At 54.5% G+C, this 21,348-nt stretch overlaps 1 protein-coding gene across 1 annotated transcript; it reads right to left on the bottom strand.

The window, feature by feature from the left end:
* Positions 1 to 7,071: 7,071 nt before the first annotated feature.
* On the bottom strand, positions 7,072 to 20,867 carry ITM2C (integral membrane protein 2C). Its single transcript, XM_081243176.1, has 6 exons — positions 20,598 to 20,867; positions 12,520 to 12,660; positions 10,349 to 10,537; positions 9,550 to 9,660; positions 8,837 to 8,987; positions 7,072 to 8,322 (listed from the first exon to the last, which is right to left on the bottom strand). The coding sequence occupies exons 1-6, from the start codon at positions 20,733 to 20,735 to the stop codon at positions 8,231 to 8,233; spliced, it is 822 nt and encodes a 273-aa protein (XP_081099302.1). The 5' UTR covers positions 20,736 to 20,867; the 3' UTR covers positions 7,072 to 8,230.
* Between the last annotated feature and the right edge of the window lie 481 nt (positions 20,868 to 21,348).

Genomic DNA, 21,348 nt, shown 5'->3' with positions numbered 1-21,348 from the left:
ACTAGCACCAGTGGGTGGTAACTCCTTCAGGGGGGAAGGCTGAGAATGGTTTCCGTGGAGACCGCCCAGGCTCTGGTTTCCATAGCAACGCTTGCAAGAGGTTACAGTGCTTCCTACTTATGTCAACATTTCCAACTGTTCTAGTCTTCAGGCCAAACCTAGGGCTAATGCAGAGCTTCCTTTCTAGGATGGGTGACAGACCTCAAGGGCCAGAGGGGAAACAGGTGAAACACTGTGCAGTTAGCTGACAGTGAGGTCACCTCCTCACCTAGCAGGCCCTCCTCCATCTCAGCTGCAGGGTATATATATGCCGAGTCATACACACATTTAAGTGATAAAAAGAGCACATCTTCATGACGTGGAAGGATATAAAGTCTTACAGCTCTCTGCCACCCCTGCTCTCCAGAGGTAACTGGTGTTACAAGGCTTTGAGAATCTTTCCAGAAATAGTATATGCACCTCCACAGAGCTAGCTTCTAGAAAGTTCACAAATGGTATATGTGTGTGTGTGTATATATATATCTATATATATATATATTTTTTTTCTTGCTCAGCCACCTGCTTTACGCTAATTATAGATCTTGGAGAACTTTACACATCAGCACAAATAGATCTACTTCATTCTTCGTAATGGCAACAAAATATTGCATTTCTCTTTTTAAAACTAATTCTTCATCTGAAGGTCTTTGGTTTTCCGTTTCTTGCTATTACAACAATAAACATCCTCGTACATATATTTCTGTATACTTGTTTGAGTATACCCATACGGTAATTTCCCCGGGGTGAAATGGCTGGGTCACACACATTGCATTTTACAATCTGAAGTTTTACACTGTGATTCTTGTCAAACCAATTTACTGCCACTATTGATACAAGAAGACTTATACACACTTGGGAAGACTGGGCATTATTAAACTTAAACAAAACAAAAACACAAAACCAATCTCTCCTAATCATACTATGAGACCAGCAAAACTTTAACACAAAAGCCTGACAAGGACAGTATGAAAAAGGAAAATTACAGGTCAGTCTTACTAATAAACATATATCTAAAACTCCTAAACAAAATATTAGCAAACAGAATACTATAGCATAGAAACAAGGTAATACATCATGATCAGATCAGTTATTAATGCTACTCACCTCATTAACAAATTAACGAGGGAAAAACATGTAGTCATATCAATAAATGCAGAAAAAACATTTGACAAAAGAATTCAACATACATCCTGACTGATGCGGGTTTGATCCCTGGTCGGGGAACTAAGATCCCACATGCCGCGGGGCAGCTAAACCTGTGCGCCACAACTACTGAGCTCGCGTGCCTCAGTTGGAGCCCGCTTGCCGCTAACTACAGAGCCCACGTGACCTGGAGGCTGCGCACCACAACTAGAGAGAGAAAAACTGGGCACCACAACTAGAGAGAAGTCTGCGCGCCGCAACGAAGAGCCCGCAAGCCTCAACTAAGACCCGACACGGCCAAAAATTTAAAATAAATAAATAAAAAAATAAAAAATAAATCTTAAAAAACCCCACATACCTTCCTTATTAAAAATAAAAACTAGAAATAGAACACAACTTCTTTAATTAACCTCAGAAAGAATGTTCTCCCAAAAGGGAACCCTCTTGCACTGTTGGTGGGAATGTAAATTGATACAGCCTCTATGGAGAACAGTATGGAGGTTCTTTAAAAAACTAAAAATAGAATTACCATATGACCCAGCAATCCCTCTACTGGGCATATACCCTGATAAAACCATAATCCAAAAAGAGTCATGTACCCAAATGCTCATTGCAGCACTATTTACAATAGTCAGGACATGAAAGCAACCTAAGTGTCCATCGACAGATGAATGGATAAAGAAGATGTGGCACATATATACAATGGAATATTACTCAGCCATAAAAAGGAACGAAACTGAGTTATTTGTAATGAGGTAGATGGATCTAGAGACTGTCATACAGAGTGAAGTAACTCAGAAAAACAAATACCGTATGCTAACGCACATGTATGGAATCTAAAAAAACGGTACTGATGAACCTAGTGGCAGGGCAGGAATAAAGATTCAGATGTAGAGAACGGACTTGAGGACATGGGGGGAAAGGGAAGCTGGGATGAAGTGAGAGAGTAGCACTGACATATATACACGACCGAATGTAAAATGGGTGGCTCGTGGGAAGCTGCTGCATAGCACAGGGAAACCAGCTCGATGCTTTGTGACGACCTAGAGGGGTGGGATAGGGAGGGTGGGAGGGAGGCTCAAGAGGGAGGGGATATGGGGATATATGGATACATATAGCTGATTCACTGTGTTGTACAGCAGAAACTAACACAACATTGTAAAGCAATTGCACTCCAATAAAGATTTAAAAAAAAAGAGTATTCTCCCATTATCTATACTAGAGCTACACTCAAGGTGAATTCCCTTTAAAGTCAAGAACAAAACAAGATTTGTAACTCTTTCCATTGTACCAGAGCTCTTAGTCAGGGAGGTAAGAGAAGAAAAATAAATAAAAGTTTTAATTATTTGAATGGAAGAAACAGAATCTATTTATAATCAATATAATTGCTTATATCAAAACCACAAAAGAATCGTTGGGTAACTTCTCAGAATAAGAAAGACAGCTTGGCAAATTTGCTGGATCAATAGTCAAAAATAAATTACACTTCTACACACTAGCAACAAAGAGTTATAATTATTAATTATAATATCAACAGTATAAGAGATTTAGGAATCAATGTAATGAAAGCTGTGCAAGACCTCTACTGAAAAAAGTATGAAACTGTATTGGAAGATATTAAAAATCCAAATAAATTTTAAAAATACCATGTTCATGGATCAGGACACTCAGTATTATAACAATTTCAATTCTCCCCAAATGGATCTATAGATTTAATATGAGTTCAGTGAAAACCTCAACAGAACGTTTTGTAGAACTTGATAACTTGTTTCTGAAATGCACATGAAAGCAAAAGCCTAAGAATAGTCATGGCACTGCTGGAGAAAATTAAGGTGGGAGACTTGCACAGTCAGATGTGCACGTCTTATTTTAACTGTGGTTATGGCTCAAAGAATAAACCCAATAGGACAGACTAGAGAGCCCAGAAATAGACCTTATGCATATGGAAACTAGATCATTGCAGACACACACTGCAGGTCAGTGAGGAAAGGAAAAAAATCCACCACAAAGAGAACGAATGATTATTCCTACCTCACACCATACCAGGGAATGAATTCCAGGGGCTTTTAAAATGTAATATATAAAACTTTAAAAGGAATAGAAGAAAATACAGGATAATCTCTTTTCATTCTTGGGATAGGATGGATTTCTGAAACAAAGAGCACAAAACCATAACCAAAAAGAAAAAGATGGATACATTTGACTACATTAAAATCAATAATTTCTGCTTGGGAATTCCCCAGTGGTCCAGTGGTTAGGACTCCGAGCTTTCACTGTCAAGGGCCCGGATTTAATCCCTGGTTGGGGAACTAAGATCCTGCAAGCCGTGTGACATGGCCAAGCAAGAAACAACAACAACAAAATCAATAATTTCTGCTCATCAAAGGGGTCACAACGAAAATTGAGAAGACAAGTCACAAACTTGGGTAAGGTATTTGCCACACGTCAATGATAAAATATATAAAGCATATATGAAATATATAAAGAACTTCTACAAGTAAATAAGAAGAAAATGAAGCATCCAATAGAAAAATAGGCCAGAGAATACAAACAGGCATTTTATATAAAAGGTCCAATAGGGCTTCCCTGGTGGCGCAGTGGTTGAGAGTCCGCCTGCCGATGCAGGGGGCACGGGTTCGTGCCCCGGTCCAGGAGGATCCCACGTGCTGCGGAGCGGCTGGGCCTGTGAGCCATGGCCGCTGAGCCTGCGTGTCCGGAGCCTGTGCTCCGCAATGGGAGAGGCCACAACAGTGAGAGGCCCACGTACCACAAAAAAAAAAAAAAAAAAAGGTCCAATACACATGAAACTTGACTCACTTTCCTAGTAATCAGGGAAATGACAATTAAAACCATAATGAAATACCATTTTACTCTCAATCCATTGACAAAAAATCTCGTGTTGTTAATATTAAGTGTTGGCAAGAACTTGGAACGAGGAGGATGCCTATGCAACACAGGTGGGAATGTGAATTGGTTCAACTCATAAGAAACAAACTGGTAGAGATTTGTTTTTGTTTTTGTTTTTGTTTTTTTAATTTGGTTGCGCTGGGTCTTACCTACAGCAGACAGGCTCCTTTAGTTGCGACTCAAGGGCTCCTTAGTTGCAGCACGTGGGCTCCTAAGTTGTGGCATGCATGTGGGATCCAATTCCCTGGCCAGCGATTGAACCTGGGCCCCCTGCATTGGGAGCACAGAGCCTTAACCATTGTGCCACCGGGGAAGTCCCCAATCTGGTAGAATTTTTGTGAGTTGGCCATTTGCATACTATGTGGCCCAAAGATTCCTTTTCTAGGGAATACAGGTGTATATAATAGAGAAATCCTTGCAGAAGTGACCAGAAGCCTTGTAGAAGAAATGTTCATTAACGCGTTGTTGTAATAATAGTAAAAGATCAGAAAGAACTCAAGTATTCATTGTTAGAATAGGCAATTAAATTATATATTCACATAGTGGATTGATACACAGCAGTACAAATGAATTAAATACTATTACAGGTGTGAACATGGCTGAATCTTAGAAATATAAGGTTGAGGAGAGGAAAACAAATCAGAGAATAATACATGTATTTTATTACTACTTTTATAGTATTCAAATCCAAGCAAAACTACATTAAGAGCTTCATAGATATGGGTTATAAAAACTTTTAAAGCAAAGCAGAGAAACTCAGGATAGGAGTTACCTGGATTCGTTAATTAATATACAAAGATTGGCTTAATAGATGGAAAATTGGTATATTTTCATGATTGTCTTTGGATCTAAAAATAGATGTATCTTTAATGTCCCTCATAGGATACAGAGGTGCGGGGTGGGGCGAAGTAGAGGCTGGGATGATGTGGGAGCCTCTGAACATGGGAGCCAACAGTTCGTTTCACCCCTGAGCATGAATGAGTCTCCCCATATTGGGAGGTGGTCTACTTCTCCTCCACTTAAATCAGGGCTACTTTGGTGACTTGCTTTGACCAATAATGCGTTAAAGTAATATTCTGGATCTTCGGATTCCAGGCATTAAAAGGACTGGCAGCTTACCCTTCCCCTCACTTGAAGCTCAGTTGCCAAGCTGTAAGGAAGGCCAGGGTATTGATTGGCACCCATTTGTAGCCATACCCTGGACAGCAGGGGGCATTTTGGATGGTCCAGCCCAGCGAAGCCTACAGCTGAGTGCAAGGCACGAGGGAGCAGCTAGCCCATGAGGGCTAACATCAGTCAGGGTGGAACTCAGCCATCCTGCAGAATTAAGTTCTGGGGTGGTTTGTTCTGCAGAAGCAAGGGGAGAGGGACATGCAAAGAGTTCAGTGATATTGGCAGTCTTCTGTTTCGTGGGTTGGCTGTGGGGTCATTGTACTTCATAACTTACATGCTGGTGATTTAGATATAGTATTCTGCACGTATTAAATGCTTCACAATATAAAATATGAAAAAATCTCCAACTTCTCAGATTGTATCTCCCTAGTTTTGTATTTTCTATGCAACTGTGATTAAACATCTGTTCATGTTTGAGCAATGATCCATTTGTATTTCTCTGTGAACTGCCTGCTCCTCTTCCTTGCCCCTTTATCTATTGGGTTGTTCATTTTTTTCATATCGATTTATAAGAACTTAGCATATTAAGGAAAATAGCCCTTGTATGTCCTGTGTTTCTAAAATATCTCCCCCAGTTTGCCACTTATAAAACTTTTGACTTTGTGGTATGTTCTGTTGCACATAAATTTTAATTTTTTATTAGTCCAAGTTATTATTACTGGTAGGTATCATGCTTAAAAAGATTACCCTCCTCCAAGATGATCTTTTAAATCATCTCAAGTACTTTTAAGATTTCATTTCATACTTAAAACCTTTGAATTAATTTTGTTACAGGGAAACAGGACCCAGGTTAATTTTTTTGTCAAAATGACTAGCCAGTTGTTCCAATAAAAAGAACCCACACGTACCCCACTAACCTGAATTTCCTTGTACTTAAGTCAACTTCTGGGTGCTCCATCGTGTCTCATTGATCTTTTCCTTTGCTACACCAAACTCTTCAATTCTACTAGGTTTTGTATTTGAAGACTGTTCTCCCCCCCTTTTCAGGATTTACCTGGCTATCCCCCATGTTTACTTTCCTCAAATAACTGAATGTGTCAGTTAAAGAATAAACCTTGTTGGCATTTTAATTGTGACTGCGTTGCATTTAGATTGGGAAATGTAACAGAACCCAACATCTCTGCAAGGTTGCCTTTGCATCTGAGAATAAGGCATGTCTGCACTAATTTGAATCTTTTATGTCCTTTGCAGGATTACCGAGTCTGTGAGCCAAGGGTGTAGACAGCCATCCTTGCCCCCAGGGCAGGATCCAGGTCGCACCTCTGGGGTCCACTCAGCCAAGGCTCCAGGCAGCTCCCACACCCTTCTTCTCTGCAGCATGTGACCCTGTGACTCATGCATGTGACCCTGTGACTCATGCTAAACCCTACCTCAGATCCACCGAGATGGTTACTAATCGCCCAGAAAGTGTGGAGAACACAACGCCATCCTTGTGCTTAAGGACAAGCAATAATGATGTCATCTTCCGTGTAGAACTGAGCTGGTGGTTTATAGGCACTTAAAAGCAGCCAGACCTTGGGCAAGTTGCATGATCTGCGGTCCCTTTCCTCCTCCCTTGCCTGTAAAATGTGAATCTACCAGGCGGCGAGTGACAGAACAAAGGGGACACCTATGTTCCTTGGCTGAACCTCGGAGCAGGCCCACCTCTTCAGGGGCCAGACGCCAAGCCCTCTGAGCGAGCGGCTCCTTCCTGCCGCCCCCCCCGTCCCCGCCCCCAGGGACACCTGCCCAGCCTAACGGTTGGAGGAGCACCCGTCACCAAGCCAACACCCCGCCCTGCGCCCACCACCCGCCTTTCCCAAGCCAGAATCACAAGTCAAAGATGTGTATTGTTCTACAGACACTTCTGAAAAGAGATCTAATTGAGAAAATATACAAGGCATTTAAGAGTTTCATCTCCAGCGAGCACCGAAGTCTGACTGGAGGCGTCGGAGCGCTCCTCTTCAGGGCTCAGGGCTGAGAGGGTTAGCACATCGAAATCATCAGTAAAAACATGCAAAAGTGAGAAGGAAACGGAGAATAACGCTGTGTTCCCCCAAAGCAGAGGGGGACGGAATTTCAGAACAAGGAGGCAGGGTGTACAAGTACCAGGTGGCTCTCCCTCCCCTCCCCCGGTTTTCCTCTCAAACGCCGCCGAGCTGGAGAAAGCAGGGAGCCCCGCCCACTCGGCAGGACCCACAGCGCATCCCTGCTCGGTGCTCAGCCCGCAGGGCTGCCCGTGGACAGTTAGAGATCTCCCCACTTGTCCTGTCCCTTCTCTGGCTGTGGCCGCGGGGGACCCCGCTTGTGCTCCTGGGGGGCCAGGGCCCCCAGCCCTGGCTCCTTCCTTCTTTGGTCCCACCCGGAGATTGTGCTTGAGGGATTCATCCCACCCCCCAAACTCCAGGCTCCCACTGGTGGGCTGAAGGCACTGACAGGAGTCCTGGGGAGACCCCAGGACAGCCACCTTCCCTTGTGCTCTGGGCGGGTCCACCCCTGGGTACATTCCCTCCAGCCTCAGCTTAGGCCCGGGAGTCAGGACAGGGGTGGAAGTGTGCTGTGCACGGAAAAACCCTCTTAGACCTTTCTCAGCTGTGCAGACGTTCCTGAACCCCACTCCACCCCCTGCCCCCAGCCCGCCCCTCGCCAGAGCCCCAGCATGCCTGGCCTTTCCCTCCAGTCCTCCCCCTTGGGCTGCCAGTGCAGCTGTGGGCCAGGCCCCCGGGGACCTGACCTCAAGATGGTGGTCACAGAAACCATCTTGGGGCGCCCCCTCGATCCCCCAGACCCAGGAGGTCAGCAGAGGGTGAGGCCTTGAGAGGTCACAGCTCTGGTACAGGGAGGCGGACAGGGCTGGAGAGAAACGGGAAGACATGTCAGATCTATGGAAAGGCGTCCAAAGTACAAGCTAAGCGAGGGGAAGGGTCAGAGTGGCCCGAAGAGAAAATGCAAGAGGGCAGGGGCGGGGCCTGGAGGGAGGGGCGGGACTTCACGCCACCCCGCAGATGAGCGTCTCCACCACGAAGGTGTTCTCGAAGTGGCGGATGGCGTTGCAGTTCTTGGCCCCTCGCTTGTTGATCCCTGGGAGAGAACAGAGAAATCCCAGTGAGGCCTGTGTCCTGGCCTAGAACTGGCTGGGCCACAAAGGCTACCAGCCTCAGAGCCTGAGCAGGGCCTCAGGACCCGGGCCGGGGAGGAGGCTCAGGAAATGAAACCCAGATTCACCCAGAGGCAGCGCGGTAAAGCGTGAGCTCAAAAGCTGCCGTCAGACCTCCCAGTTCTGCCACCTTCTTGCTGTGTGACCTCAGGGGTGTTTCTTAACCTCTCTGTGCCTCCGTTTCCTCATCTTTAAAAGGGGCGGCAAGAATAATGATGACAAGGATGAGGATGATGATAACTTACACTCTCCTAGGAGGACATAAAGAGTGTAAAGCAGTGCCTGGCACATCGTAAGTGCTCATTAGCTGTTATTACTGCTGCTACAATCTGAGCTCTCTGACAGCTGGTCTCCAGCTACGCGGCCAGGCACTGCCAGAGGGTGGCCATGGTTTGGAGCTCAGAGCAGGGGCCAAGGTGGGTGGAGTCAGCCACTCACGCCTCCGGGTGGCCCTGCGCCGCAGCCGGTAGGTGTCCTTCCCGCTGCACAGGTGGTAGATGAAGGAGCCCAGGGCCTCCTTGTCACTGACATGCTCCGTGACCACCATCTCCTCCTGGATGATGTACGTCTGCGGGAGGTAGGTCCCCCTCTGCAAAGGGAGTGGCCACAGCACTGGGTCAGTACCAGGGCTCGCCGCTCTCGGTCCCCGACTGCCCATTGCGCTCGCCTCCCTCCTTCTGCTAGCTTGAGCCGAGCCCCCCCAGCGCCTGCAGTGCCCATCCAACACGCCCACCCCCTCACCCACAGGCTGCATGGCTCGCCTTTCTGACCTGCCCAGGCACTTCCTGCACCTGCACTGCCGTGAGTCACGTGTGTGCGAGTCTGGTCTCCCACCCTAGGGGGAGCGCTCCTCGGGGGCAGGGCCCCCATCACCTCCCTGCGCTGCTGACACGGGGCGACGTGGCGCATGGACATGAACACTAAGGAAGCTGGTCTTGGGGTTCCTCCCAAGTGAGGGAGGCAGAAGTGGGAGGCTTGGGGGGCAGAAAGAAGAGGTGTTGACTCGGAATGTGGGAGAAGGGAGCTGGAGGCGGGGGGACCAACCTGGGGTGCTGGGCCCAGCTGACAGCAACGCCCAGGCCCCCCATCCTTCCCTTGTCTCATGGAGGGGGGGCAAGGGAGAGACAAGATGCTGCCGGGGCCCTGCTCACCTTCACGTTCACCAGAAGTTCCCAGAAGTTGCGAGGGGGCAGCACGATGGTGGTGTTGAGCTCGATGACATAGCACTTGTCCAGGGAGATGTCGTGATAGGCAGTGAGACCCTGAACAGGAAGAGGGGACCGCGTCAGTCTCCGCAAGCGAGGGACTGGCCCCGGCGGGCTGTACGAGGCACGAACCCCACCGCGCCCATGACGCACCCAGATTCCTCAGCACCGGGGCGGGGCCCCCTTCTCCCCCTCCTCTCCTAGCCTGTGTTTGTAGAAGGTTCCACTCACTAGATGAAAACACTATTAAATGCTTCGGTTGTGACAAGGATTCTTCTTGGGGGTATACAGCCGAGGTTCGAATTTCAGGGCAACGCCCCCACTGTGCATCTCACCAAAGCTGGGAGGTCCCGCCACCCCTATGGACAGCCTGGACCCTCAGCGAGAGATGCCCCTCCCAACCCCGTGTGCTGCGTCTCGGTAAGATGTCAACACGGAAACAGCTCAGTAAAAAGGAACACTGGCCTCACCCGTCCGTTACAGCCAGCGCCCGCAGCTGGCAGGTGGCCAAGGAGAAAATCAACCATGACTAGTTCACATTCAGTGATAACCGCATGACGTATATGATAAAAGCGGTCTCTTTAAATCTCTGATTGACCTAAACCGTAGATATCTACTCCATGGTTTAGAGTACACGGTGTGTACTCCAAGTTTGTACAAGGGGCGTGGGCATTCTCCTTTCACACCCGTTCCTCCTCGTGGCGCCCCCCTCGCTGCCCCCGCCCCGGTCCCTGGCCGGCCTCACCCGCTGGAAGTCGTGGATGATGTCTGCAGGGTCACCGCCCCCAAACTGGGGCACCGGCACGTTGATGCGCTCGTAGTTCTCCTCGAGGTAGATCTTTACGTCCTCCTCCAGCTCCGTGCGCGTGTGCGCCTGGGAGGACAGGGAGTCCTCGTAGAGGACGCCGCAGTGGAAGAAGTTGTCTCGGGCCAGCTGAGCAAGGTGGGGGGTGGGGGGGGGGAGAGAGGGAGTGGGGGAGGGAGAGAGAGAGAGAAAGAGAGAGAGAGAGAGAGAGTGAGTGAGTGAGTCTGGTCACACAGCACCCTCCGTGAGACCACTGTTGCCTGCCCAACCACTCCCGGCTCCGAAGGCCTGGGGAGGCAGGGAGGATGGGTCTCTGACACCCATTTCACAGATGGAGAAACTAAGAAACATGGGGAGTCAGGGAGGGTGAGCCGGGTCTGCCAGTTCCTAGGAGGATGACCTCTCTGGGCCTCAGTTTCCCCATCTGTAAAACAAGGTGACCCCTCAGGCCCCTTCTGGCCTCCGAGTCCATGAGTCTATGGCTGTGAAATGGGGCAGACCAGCAGGGGAACAGACACCTGAGAAAGAGCCTGGGGTCGGAGGGGTGTCCTCAGGGGCAAACAGGGGGAATCTGGATTGGACAGGCTGGGCCCTGCAGGGTGCTACCCTCCGCCACCACCAGGGGGTGCTCGCCCACCCTTCTTGCCCCCTTTGCGAGGCCCTGCTGACCTTGGAGGGAGGAGATAGGAGCTGAGAGGCAGCCCTGTTATCAGATTCTGGTGGCACCGTGTCCAACCTCAAGCAAGGACCCACCACCTTCCCTGGATCCTGTGCTTCCTGAGAAACCTACACAAACACGGTGTCCCCTATCTGAGGGGCACACCTAATCACTCCATCAGTAAGGGAAGGGAGGCAGCCTGGCGTGACTGAGGCTACGTGAGTGACCGGGGGACCCTGTGGGCCCCTCCTACTTCTCCAGGGCCTCCTCCAGGTCCGGCCCACGATGGGCAGACACCCCTTTCTCTGTTCTAGTGTAAGCTGTCCCGGGAGGATGAATCATCACACAGGAATCATACTGTCCCAGGGCGTAGACCCAGAGGCTGCTCTGAGGTTCCCCTACTCCCTGGGAATTGGGGTGGGGTGAGGAACTCCAAGAGGGCATGAGGGGGGGCTGGGATCAGAGGGGAGGGCCAGGGCAGGGCTACAGCCGCAACAGGAAAAGGCCCCAGAAAGTGAGAACCGGGAACAGGTGGGGAGGTAGGCCACGGACGGAGGGGAGCTGAGGTTTCAAGGGTAAGGTCACATGGACCTTAGTCATTTCCACCGTAGAAACACTGGATGACAACAAAGTCAAAGCCCAGTGCTTGAGGGTGGGAAGAGGTCACTTGGGTCATAAATGACTGGCAATTCTCTTCGTTATGTTTATGGTTATTCTATTAAGCAACCTTTCATCTAACTACCTTCAGTTCTGAGAGCTTGGTGGCCTTGCCTCCCTCCCCAGGTCTGGGCTGATCGCAAGGTTGCTGTGACCACGACCCGTTCTTTGGCCCAGCTTCGTGCCCAGATTGGTTGTGTGAGCAGATAACCAGGGTGTGATCGTAGGTGGAGGTGACTGTCTATAAGCCACCCTCCACCCTTCACGGTTTATAGCGCAAATGTCCACGCGTGGAATGTAAGTCCTTAGAGCAAGACCCATGGGCACAGGGGCCGGGCTCTGAAGGGATCGCAGAGTTCCAATTTCTGCTGCACCCGAGTTTCTGGTGCTAATACCCTGGGGTGATGCTGTGGGGAGGGGCTGCGGGCCTCACAGGCCAGATTCCAATCCCGGCTCCCCCATCACCGACTGTGCTCCTGGGAGAGCTCCCTGTCAGCCTCAGATGCATCCAAAGAGATAGGTAAGGACACTCCTCCGGAGCACGTGGCAGTCAGAGGACGGGGACCGGTCCTGTCTCCTGGACCAAGACCAGGGAGAAGAAGGCACGTCTTCTGGGCTTGCCCGGGCGCCCCTCCCACCTAGGGGGCGTGTCCAGGGCTTCCAGCTGCCCTCTCCTCAGTCCCGAGCACTTGGCTCTCCGCCGTTCACAGCGCCAGATCCTGCCGGCTCCCACACCCACCGCAAACGCTCGCCCTGCCCTCTCTGAAACGCCACTTTCTCCAAGACCCCGCCTCACCTGAGCGAGGAAGAAGTATCTGTAGATGTAGACAGAGGCGAACACGAGGCCCATGAGCAGCACGACCAGGCCCATCGACAGGTAGCACAAGCCGCCCACAGAGCTCCCCTTCTTGTAGCGGTGGTAGGGGGGCCGCTCCTCCTGTGGACGGCAGTGCACGGTCAGCCCCGTGGTGGTCCCGCACCCCTGGGAATCCCTGCCACCCCTTTCCGGAAGTGAGACCTCACCCTGCTGGCTGGGAAGGAGCCTTGGAGCAAAGGGAGGGGAGGACGACGCTCAGGACACACAGAGCATCGTCTCTGGAAGGAAAGGAAAGCCTTACCAGGACCCCCCAGCTGTTCCCATCTAAAGAGAAGCGGAGCCCCACCTTGGACCCACGGGGACTAAGCAAGCATGGTTTGAATCACCCACGCCATTAATCCCCTTGATTATACTGGTTGTGACCACAGTAGATTCTTTCAAACATAGACAGGCGGGAAGCACAGACATGGCCTTGGTGACTGAGCCAGGCCTAGGAACCTGTAGGAACTGGAGTGACTGGGTGGGCCGCGAGCCGCTGCTCTGGGCAGTGGGGACCAAGGAAGCCTTTGGACGTAGGAAGTGACAAGATCCACATGAAAGCTGGAGTGCCCAGAGGGACCGGAATGGGGACAACGGGCGTGGGGAGTCTGCTGGGCTCTTCCAAGGAAGCTGCGGCAGAAAACGGTCGCTGACCAGTGGGGACAGGGCTCTGGGAGGCCCGCAGGGTCTGGGCGCGGAAGCTCACGCCCTCCGGCCACCCTGGGCAGAGGCCAGCCTGCCGGGGCGGCGATGGCATCACACGGGCGCTGGTGTCGAGCAGGCTGTCAGAAGCAGGGCCCGCAGGGTGAAGTCTGGAGGCTTCTGGAAGCCTCTGCCGGGAGGGGAACGCGGCTGCCGGCAGGGAGGCCAGAGCAGGAGGTTCCTGGAAAAACCCTCTCTGGGGAGCCAGGCTCAGGTTTGGGACAGTAGCTGCAGGACTGCCAAGAAGCAGCAAGGTAAGCTGACCCAACTCCAGTCCACACACGTCTGGGCCAGTGGCTGGAGGTGTGTGTAAAACTCAGCAGCCCTGCTTTCCCTGGAGCACTGGACTGAGAATCTCGTGACTCAGGCTCTTTCCAGCTGTGTGACCTCGGTCATCGCTTGTCTTTGTGCCCTTCCTCGCTGGCACCCCTGCCCTAACTCGGGCCTCCTTCACCCTGGAGATGCTGCAAAAGCCCCAGGCCTGGCTCTGCCCCTGGGATCCATCATTCAATCCCTCCTCCACGGTGTCCGGATGCAGCCGGGTGAGGGTAGAGGCCAGTGCCCCTGCCAACCTCAAGGAGCTGTGGCACAGATGGGGGCGCAGGAGGGGAGCCTGGGCCTTCTCACTCCGGCCCCGCCGCTAACCGTCTGCTTAGCGCTCTGTGCCCACTTCCACTCTTCCTTCATCCTGCTTGGCGGGAGGTCGGGCAGTGGGGACATGATTCAGGTCCAAGTTACCCAAGACAGGCCTTTATTCTCAGGGCACACAGGGGGCCCAGCCTGGTAGGGGTGGGGTGCAGAGCCTGCTGTGCTTGGGGCACATAGGGGTGTGGGACCTGGGCCTCCGCGAGCAGAGGGGCATCCCATCAGAGTGGGCGATGCCTCCCTGCTTGGAGCTCTCCCCTCTCCCCACAGCCTTTCCTCAGGAAAAGGGTAGAAAATGCCTGAAAGACACCCCCCACCTATCACGAGGCACATGTATCGCCAGGCCAGTGGCCCCCAGCCTCCAGCACCATGGGATGGAGACACAGGATGGAGAGGTGACCCGGCCCATCCCATACCCCCTCACAGGCTGGGCCACCTGCAGGCCTGGGTCCTCTCCCCACCCTGGCCCTGCTGCAAGGGTGCTGCGATCGAAACCAGAGAAGCACCTGGTGAGACCACCCCCCTGGCTGGCATCTCCTCGGCACGCTGGGGCCCCCTGGGGGCAATAACCAAGGTCACTTGCACACTTGGGTGGCCACTGCCCACAGGGCCTCCAGGGACAGCTGCCAGTGGGAGGGCGTGGGGGACTGCAAGCGTTTTGACTTTCCAACGGGCTCCCAGGATCAGCCCAGGACGGGGCGACCCGATGACCAAGCTCTGCCCGCGTCTCGCAGGAACAAGCCACCCAGGGGCTCCAGCCATCCTCAGTGGGTCCTAAGGAAAGGTGGATGATGCAGAAGAAAGGCCAGGGGCCACACCCACTGGGAATCCTGCCCTGGAGACACAACATTTGTATTTAGCACGACCAGTGGGGCTGCAGGGACCCAGAGGCCCCCAGCCGGGGCTGCGATCCATGCGTGGGGAACATCCCAGCCTCCTGACCCTCCAACCCTCCGCAGGTCCTCCTGTGAAATGTGAACAGACTCTTCCTGACAGGGTTTTGTTGGGATTCAAGGAGACAGAGACCCTGAAAGCCCTTTGTAAAGGATGAAGTGGTAGATAAAAATAGCAGATCTTTATCAGCTAAAGCTCTCCTTTTTTTTTTTTAGGGCCACCACCAGCCAGCTGTCGAGGCTGCACAGTGGCCATGCTTTGCTCCTGCAAACCAGAGAAGCAAAAGCAAGCTTAGGAGAATCTCGCTTTTAAAAAAACCAGAAAACAAAAAAAAGTCCGTGGGCTACAAAGCAAGAGCCCGAGGGCCAGCTCCACAATTGAAGTTCACAGACAAGGGGAGGCCTACCAGTTTTATAGCTGCCTTTCTGCTCCCGGCTGGGTCAGGTGTTTCTATGTGCCTGGGGGAGGGGCCGGGCAGGGGGGCCAGGCTGCCTCAGGTGGGGAGGAGGAGGTCAGGGAGGACGGAGAGTGGGGAGCGGCTCCAGAGGAAAATGAGGCAAGTGGCTGAGGACAGTCTCCAGCCAGGACCCCCGGATCCCACCCTGGGTCCTCACACGTCTCTGTGGGTGTCCCTGTGAAGGCTGGGGATTCTCCCCTTTCCCAGAGCAGTGGACAATGGCTTCCTATCCTGCTCCTACAGACCCCTCGCCCTGCACCCCTCCCTACCTGACATCCCTCGGTCTGGCATGCGGAGGCCAAACCCCCAGAAGCATCATGGCTGAGCAGGAGGGATGGAAGGGAAAGCAGGCCCAGAGGCTGCTGGTGTCCCGGCTTCGAGACAGAGGCACTGGGACCGGGACGTAAAGCCCCAGGTGGGCGGGAGGCCCCTGAATCCTGCCCTCGCTGTCAGTGCTTGAAAGGTCAGCCCCAAGCTGCAGCCCTCAGAGGCCTCTGGGGAGCCTGTAGGCAGCCTGGGCTGGAACCTGGGGCCTCACCCCTTAGGATCCTGGCTGCGCAGCTCACCCAGAATGACAGGAATGATGGCCGAGGGGCCTGCTTCCCGAGCACCCCCCCACCACCACCACCACATGGAGCAGTTACCCACAGCCAGGCATCTGGGAGCTTCCAGAAAGTAGAAAAATACTGTTTCCATGGCAACTGGGCTTCCTGAGCCACAGGCCTCGCTGTGCACTCGTGTGGGGCACGTGGGCCCCATGTCCGGGAACCCGAAAGGGGCCCAGGCCTTGGCCTGCCTGTTTCACGGAGCCTGCAGTGGAGCTCCTTAAATGATTAGGCAAAGCCAGGGCCGGAAGAGTCAGGGGGAACTCAGCCAACTTAAGCATTAACTCAGAAGACCCGCAGGGCTCATGGACAGAGCTCCCCAGCTACCTTCCCTCGGTAACGATGTCGAAATGAACCACAAGCAGATTAACTACAGTTGCAGGCTGCTCGGAGGCGGCTAGCAGGGAGCCAGAAATGCAGCCACAGCGGGCCCAGGCAGACGGCTGGGGGCGGGTCTCGCCTCACCTCCCCAGCGCCAGTCCTCCCTCCTCAGCATCTTTCTTTCCCAGGCTGCAGACCATAAAGGCAAGGGCACCAATGAGAGAGAAAGAGAGAGAGAGAGACAGACAGATAGACAGAAGCCTAGCAGGGGTCAGGGGACTGGGCCTCTGCCCACGGAGCACGCAGAGCTGTACTCAGACATACAGACGTCAGCTGGGTAAATGCTGATGAGGCATCGTGAACTGGCCATCAGGGAAACCCGTTCCTGCCCTGTGACCCACGGGTGCCCACGGTGCAGGCCGTGCGAGGAGGAAGGGCATGGACCCCGAGGAAACTCGACAGCCCTCTGCTTTGCTCTGCTTGGCTGGGCCAGGCAGATTCCCTCTTCCGTTCTGTTCCTGACAGTCAAGGTGAGACCCCAGAGAACAAAGGCTGGGGAGGACGAGAAGCACAGCTGCGGCTGGAAGGGCTCTCCTGGGGGAGACACAGCTCAGACACTGCAGGGGCTGCGCTTCCCTGCTCTTACCATCAACATTTTTTTTATGGTAAGAGAAACTCATCCTCTGTGGCAATCTGCTGACAGCCTTGAAACATGCAAGGATGGGCCGCGGGGAGAAGAGAAGAGAGGGAAATGAGAGAGAAAGCAGAAAAGCCACTGTGGCACAAGTCCAAACGCCACAGCCCCTCAGGGAAGGCCCAGGACAGGCAGGCAAAGGGCAGGACTGCCCATTCACCAAGGTCCTCCTGGCCCAGGCGGCAGGGCTGGCGGGGCTGGGACACTGGGGCGGGAGGACGCCAAGCCCTGAGATCCACCCTCCTGGCCGGCAGGGGACCCTCCCCCAACCGCTCCAGGAGACTCAGCTCCCTCCTGCTGGGGACCTGAGGCCAGGACGAGGAAAGTGAAATCTGATCCCCAGGTATGCGGGCCGGGAGAGGGGGTGACACAGGGGCCATTAATCAAAGGCAAAAGCCAAGGAGAAAATTACAGCGCTGAGCTGACTGTACTGAGCACGGTTCTCTCCCCTTGCAGGCCCCCAGCCCCGACTGTTCGAGTCTCTACATGCCCACACCTGGCTCTGTGTGTGTGTGTGTATGTGTGTGTGTGCTCGCGTGCACACACACGGGGGAGCAAAGACACAGGCAGATCGTGGGGAGAGGGGAACTGGGCTGAGAGGCCCAGGGCAGGCCAGTGGGCCTCCAAAGGGGAAGAATGATCCGGCCAGAGCGTACTAAGAGGGGGTGCTTCCCGTCCAGCCCACCTTCCAGGCTGGCTTGCTGCCAGCTGCCCATCAGCGCAGGCCCCTCATCATCTGGGAGGCAAGCACCACATGGGGAGGGTGGGCAGCTGGAGGCGCAGCTGGACCCACACACCCATCCCTTCCTGGCCCACCGAGGCACTTCCTTCCAGTGGCACGTCTGAGGACAAAATCCTCCTTGTTTCAGTTTTTACTCAGAAGCAGGGGGAGGCCCAATGTGAGAGTGCTCCTGCCGCCCTCCCCTGGCCCCTGGGGCCTGCACACAGGTTGAAATTTTATTAGGACAGCTAGAGGGTGGCTCATTGGTGAAAGGCACTCGTGAACTCATCTGTTCATCGAGTGGTCCTTCCAGGGCTTTAAATCTTATTTTCGAGTCCAGTTCAGTAACCAAGGAGGGTTCCAGGGTCACCCCCAGCCAAAACAGACCTTCTGATAAGCTTCCCTCTGGCAGGCCCATCAGCGCGGGACAAACTCAAATGCCCTGTCTTGATGAAGCAGCTCCTGGGGCCTCCCAGTCTGCCTGCCCCAGGCTGATGCTGTCCTGGGCTACTGTGAATGCTGGGCGCCTGCTGAGCTTACTGGGCGAGGTAGGAGGCAAGAATGGGGGGGCTTGCTCTACGCTGGGCACTGGATGTGGATGAAACGTATCCACTGGCCAGGCGAGGCCACAAGAGGCTCACAGAAGTGAACTCTCTTCCCAAGCCTCCGATTCCACTAGGCGACTGGCAGAGCCAACCTGCGACATCCAAAAGCCTCCCCGGATCCCCCGAGGGCCAGTGAGCTGTGAAAGTTTCCTAATAAGCAGATCTGTCCTAAAGGGGCTGGGATTTTAATCTTCCTCCAGGGGCCCCATCGCTCCCCCTTGCCAGTTAAGACAGCCAGGGGGGGCTTCCCTGGTGGCGCAGTGGTTGAGAGTCCGCCTGCCGATGCAGGGGACGCGGGTTCGTGCCCTGGTCCGGGAAGATCCCACATGCCACGGAGCGGCTGGGCCCGTGAGCCATGGCCGCTGAGCCTGCGCGTCCGGAGCCTGTGCTCCGCAACGGGAGAGGCCACAACGGTGAGAGGCCCGCGTGACAGCCAGGGGACCCTACCCAACTAACAAGGTCTGGTGGGGGAGGCACACTCAGCAGGCTCGAAGCCATTGAAAACAGCACAGGGAAAATGTTGATATTTCCATTTCACGCTGGATGAGGGGGAAGAGAGGACGCTTGACTTTGGAGCCAGAAGCTGGATGTCAGTTACCGCCAAGGCGATGCCGGCATGTGCCATCCCGCCTGACACCATCAGCAGGCTGCTGCTGGAGGATGCGTCAGTCCCGTGACATTCGGCAGACCTTCTGATGGAGTTTGAAATCCGTCCTTCCACTGTCTGGCTGGTCCTCTCTCCTGCCCGAATCCTATAGCTTTTGGAGGCAGGGTCCAGTTTTCCAGGCCTCAGGTGGGTGCCCGGCCCTGGGAGTAGCAGCTGGGAGAAGACAGGAGTGGGTGTGCTGCCTTGGGGGCCAGCCCTGCACCCTCCAGGGGCTAAGTGGAAGGGAGGAAGGAGGTTTCAAGGGCCCCCTGCAAACTTGTAAAGCTGCAGGCCATGCCTTCAAATATGAAGTGTGCCCCCGCCCCATCTAAGCATCAGAAGAAGATGGAGCTGCTCTGGTGGGGGCTGCAGAGCACCCCACCCCCTGGAAACCCAGCCCCGGGGGTCACTGATGCTGCAGCGACCACACCAGGGCAGGGGAGCGTGCCAAGGCTCTTCCTGGAATTCCCCACTTAGGTAGCTTTGCTCTGGCTATAACACCCACCTCTGAGGACCCTCTCCTGTGTCCTCTCTTCCAGGGCACAGGTCATCCTGAAGCACCCACCCTCCCATACCCCCAAGCAAGGTTTAGTTTGAGCCATCAACTTGGAGAGGGGCCTTGGCGCTGAGGAAGACTGCCCATAAGCCAGCAACGGGAAGGGGGTGGGGGACGGGAGCTTGGAGCGACGGCCGCGTGGAAGCAGCGTAGACACCTCTGCCGAGGCACTACAGAGCCGGGCTGGACCAGCTCTCTCTCGCTCCCCTCCTTGCCCGCCACGCGTCCTGCCCCCTCTGGGCCCTCCCCCGGTCGGACTCCACGCAGCTCAGACAGTTTTCCACGGCGGAAATGCCTCCTCTCCCCCAGGCCGGAGGGAAAGGGGAGGAGGGGAGGACGCTGGAGGGGGCGGGGTGCACCGAGGCCCGCCTCCACAAAGCGCAGCCTGGGTGCTAGAGGGCACCAGGGCACCGCGGAGTGGAGGGGGTTGCCCAGTGCGCGAGGGAGCCGGGAGAGGAAGGAAGAGGGCAGGAAGGCCCAGGCGGCAGGGGGGGGCGGTGGGATCAGGGCACCCAGCGTCGTAACCCCGAATCTCGAACCCCGGACGTGCGGCCAGGCGGATTCTGGTTTATCTCCATTTCAGGTATCATCACTTTCTGGTCCACCAATTCAGGTGCAGACTAACAGCACATCCCTTGCCCCCAGCAGTCCCCGGTTTGGGACACAATCAATAGTCCCGCCCCCTTCGGTGGCACCAGAGCCCCTCTCCCCATTCCCCGCCAATCACACCCACCGCCCTACTTTGGGGAAACAATGTCCAACCCTCCTCCCATCCCCCACCTGGGGACTCGACCCGCGGCCCCTCCTCCATGATTGGAACCAGACACACATACCCCCACCGACATTCCTCGAACCTTTCCGGACCAGCTTCCTCCCCTATTCTAGGGCCAGGCGCCTAGGGCTCGGTCCACTTTTGGAAGAGACCTTGAGCGCTTCCTCACCTGGGACCATCGACTCGGAGCCCCTCCCATTCGCCAGACTTATGCTTTCGGCTGCCGCTGAAGCCCAGGACCCAAGGCCCCTCCCCACTTTGGGATGGATGACCCATTCCGGAATCCCACCCCCGCTCCGCTCGAGGCTCCGGGGTCCCGATGCGCCTCGGGTAGTCGCCGGAGCCGGCAAGGCGCGCTTCGACCCCCCGTCCCCTGCCTGAGACCCCCGGTCCCTCTCACCCGAGCCGGCGTCAGCAGGATCTCAGTGGCTGGGGCGGGCGCCGGGGCCGAGGCCGAGACCGAGGCCGAGGCCGAAGCCTTGTCGGCCTTGTCGCCCTTGATACCGGCCACCGCGGGCTGGAAGCTGATCTTCACCATGGCTGCGCCGGGCCGCGCGTCCGCCCTGCAGCCGGAGCCTCCGGCCGTGCAGCCACTCTCTGTGCAGCCTCTATCTGTACCACAGCCGCTCGGTTCTCCGCAGGCACCGGAAGTTTGGATCGCGTTGGGTCCTTTTCTCTAACCCCACCCCCATCCCGCCCCGCCTCCGCTCCCGCCCCCCCAAGGGAGGGCCTTGGCGCCCTGCGCGCCTGCGCCCCCTTCCCGCCAGCGGGGCTCGCAGTGACCCCTGACGGGCGCGCTGCTCCGACCTGGGGAAGTCTAAGGTTCCCTTAACCACTCACTCACTCACTCCATCCATCCATCACATCCATCCATCCATCCATCCATCCAATCAGGCACGGACTCAGTCCCCATCGCTGCTTTATCCCTTCCAGCTGCCTCTCCAAGACCAGCATCTCCAGAACATACAGTCTTTGTTAAAACCGTGTTTGCCAGGCAAATGCATCTTCTAGACAAGCTCCCCGTGCCCTCTATCCCACTTCATACCCTCCTCTTCGGAAATGCTGGAGCCCCCACTGAACCTGCCCACACCGCTCCCTCCTCCCACTTCCTTTTCCGACGTGTCCTGGGCCCTGGCAGGAGGCTTCAGGGC

This window comes from Mesoplodon bidens (genome assembly GCF_964165515.1).
Source record: "Mesoplodon bidens genome assembly, chromosome: 8".
In the NCBI taxonomy this organism is placed as follows: Eukaryota; Metazoa; Chordata; class Mammalia; order Artiodactyla; family Ziphiidae; genus Mesoplodon; species Mesoplodon bidens.
The sequence above is the reverse complement of the archived record's forward strand: the minus strand, read 5'-3'. Positions and strand labels throughout refer to the sequence as shown.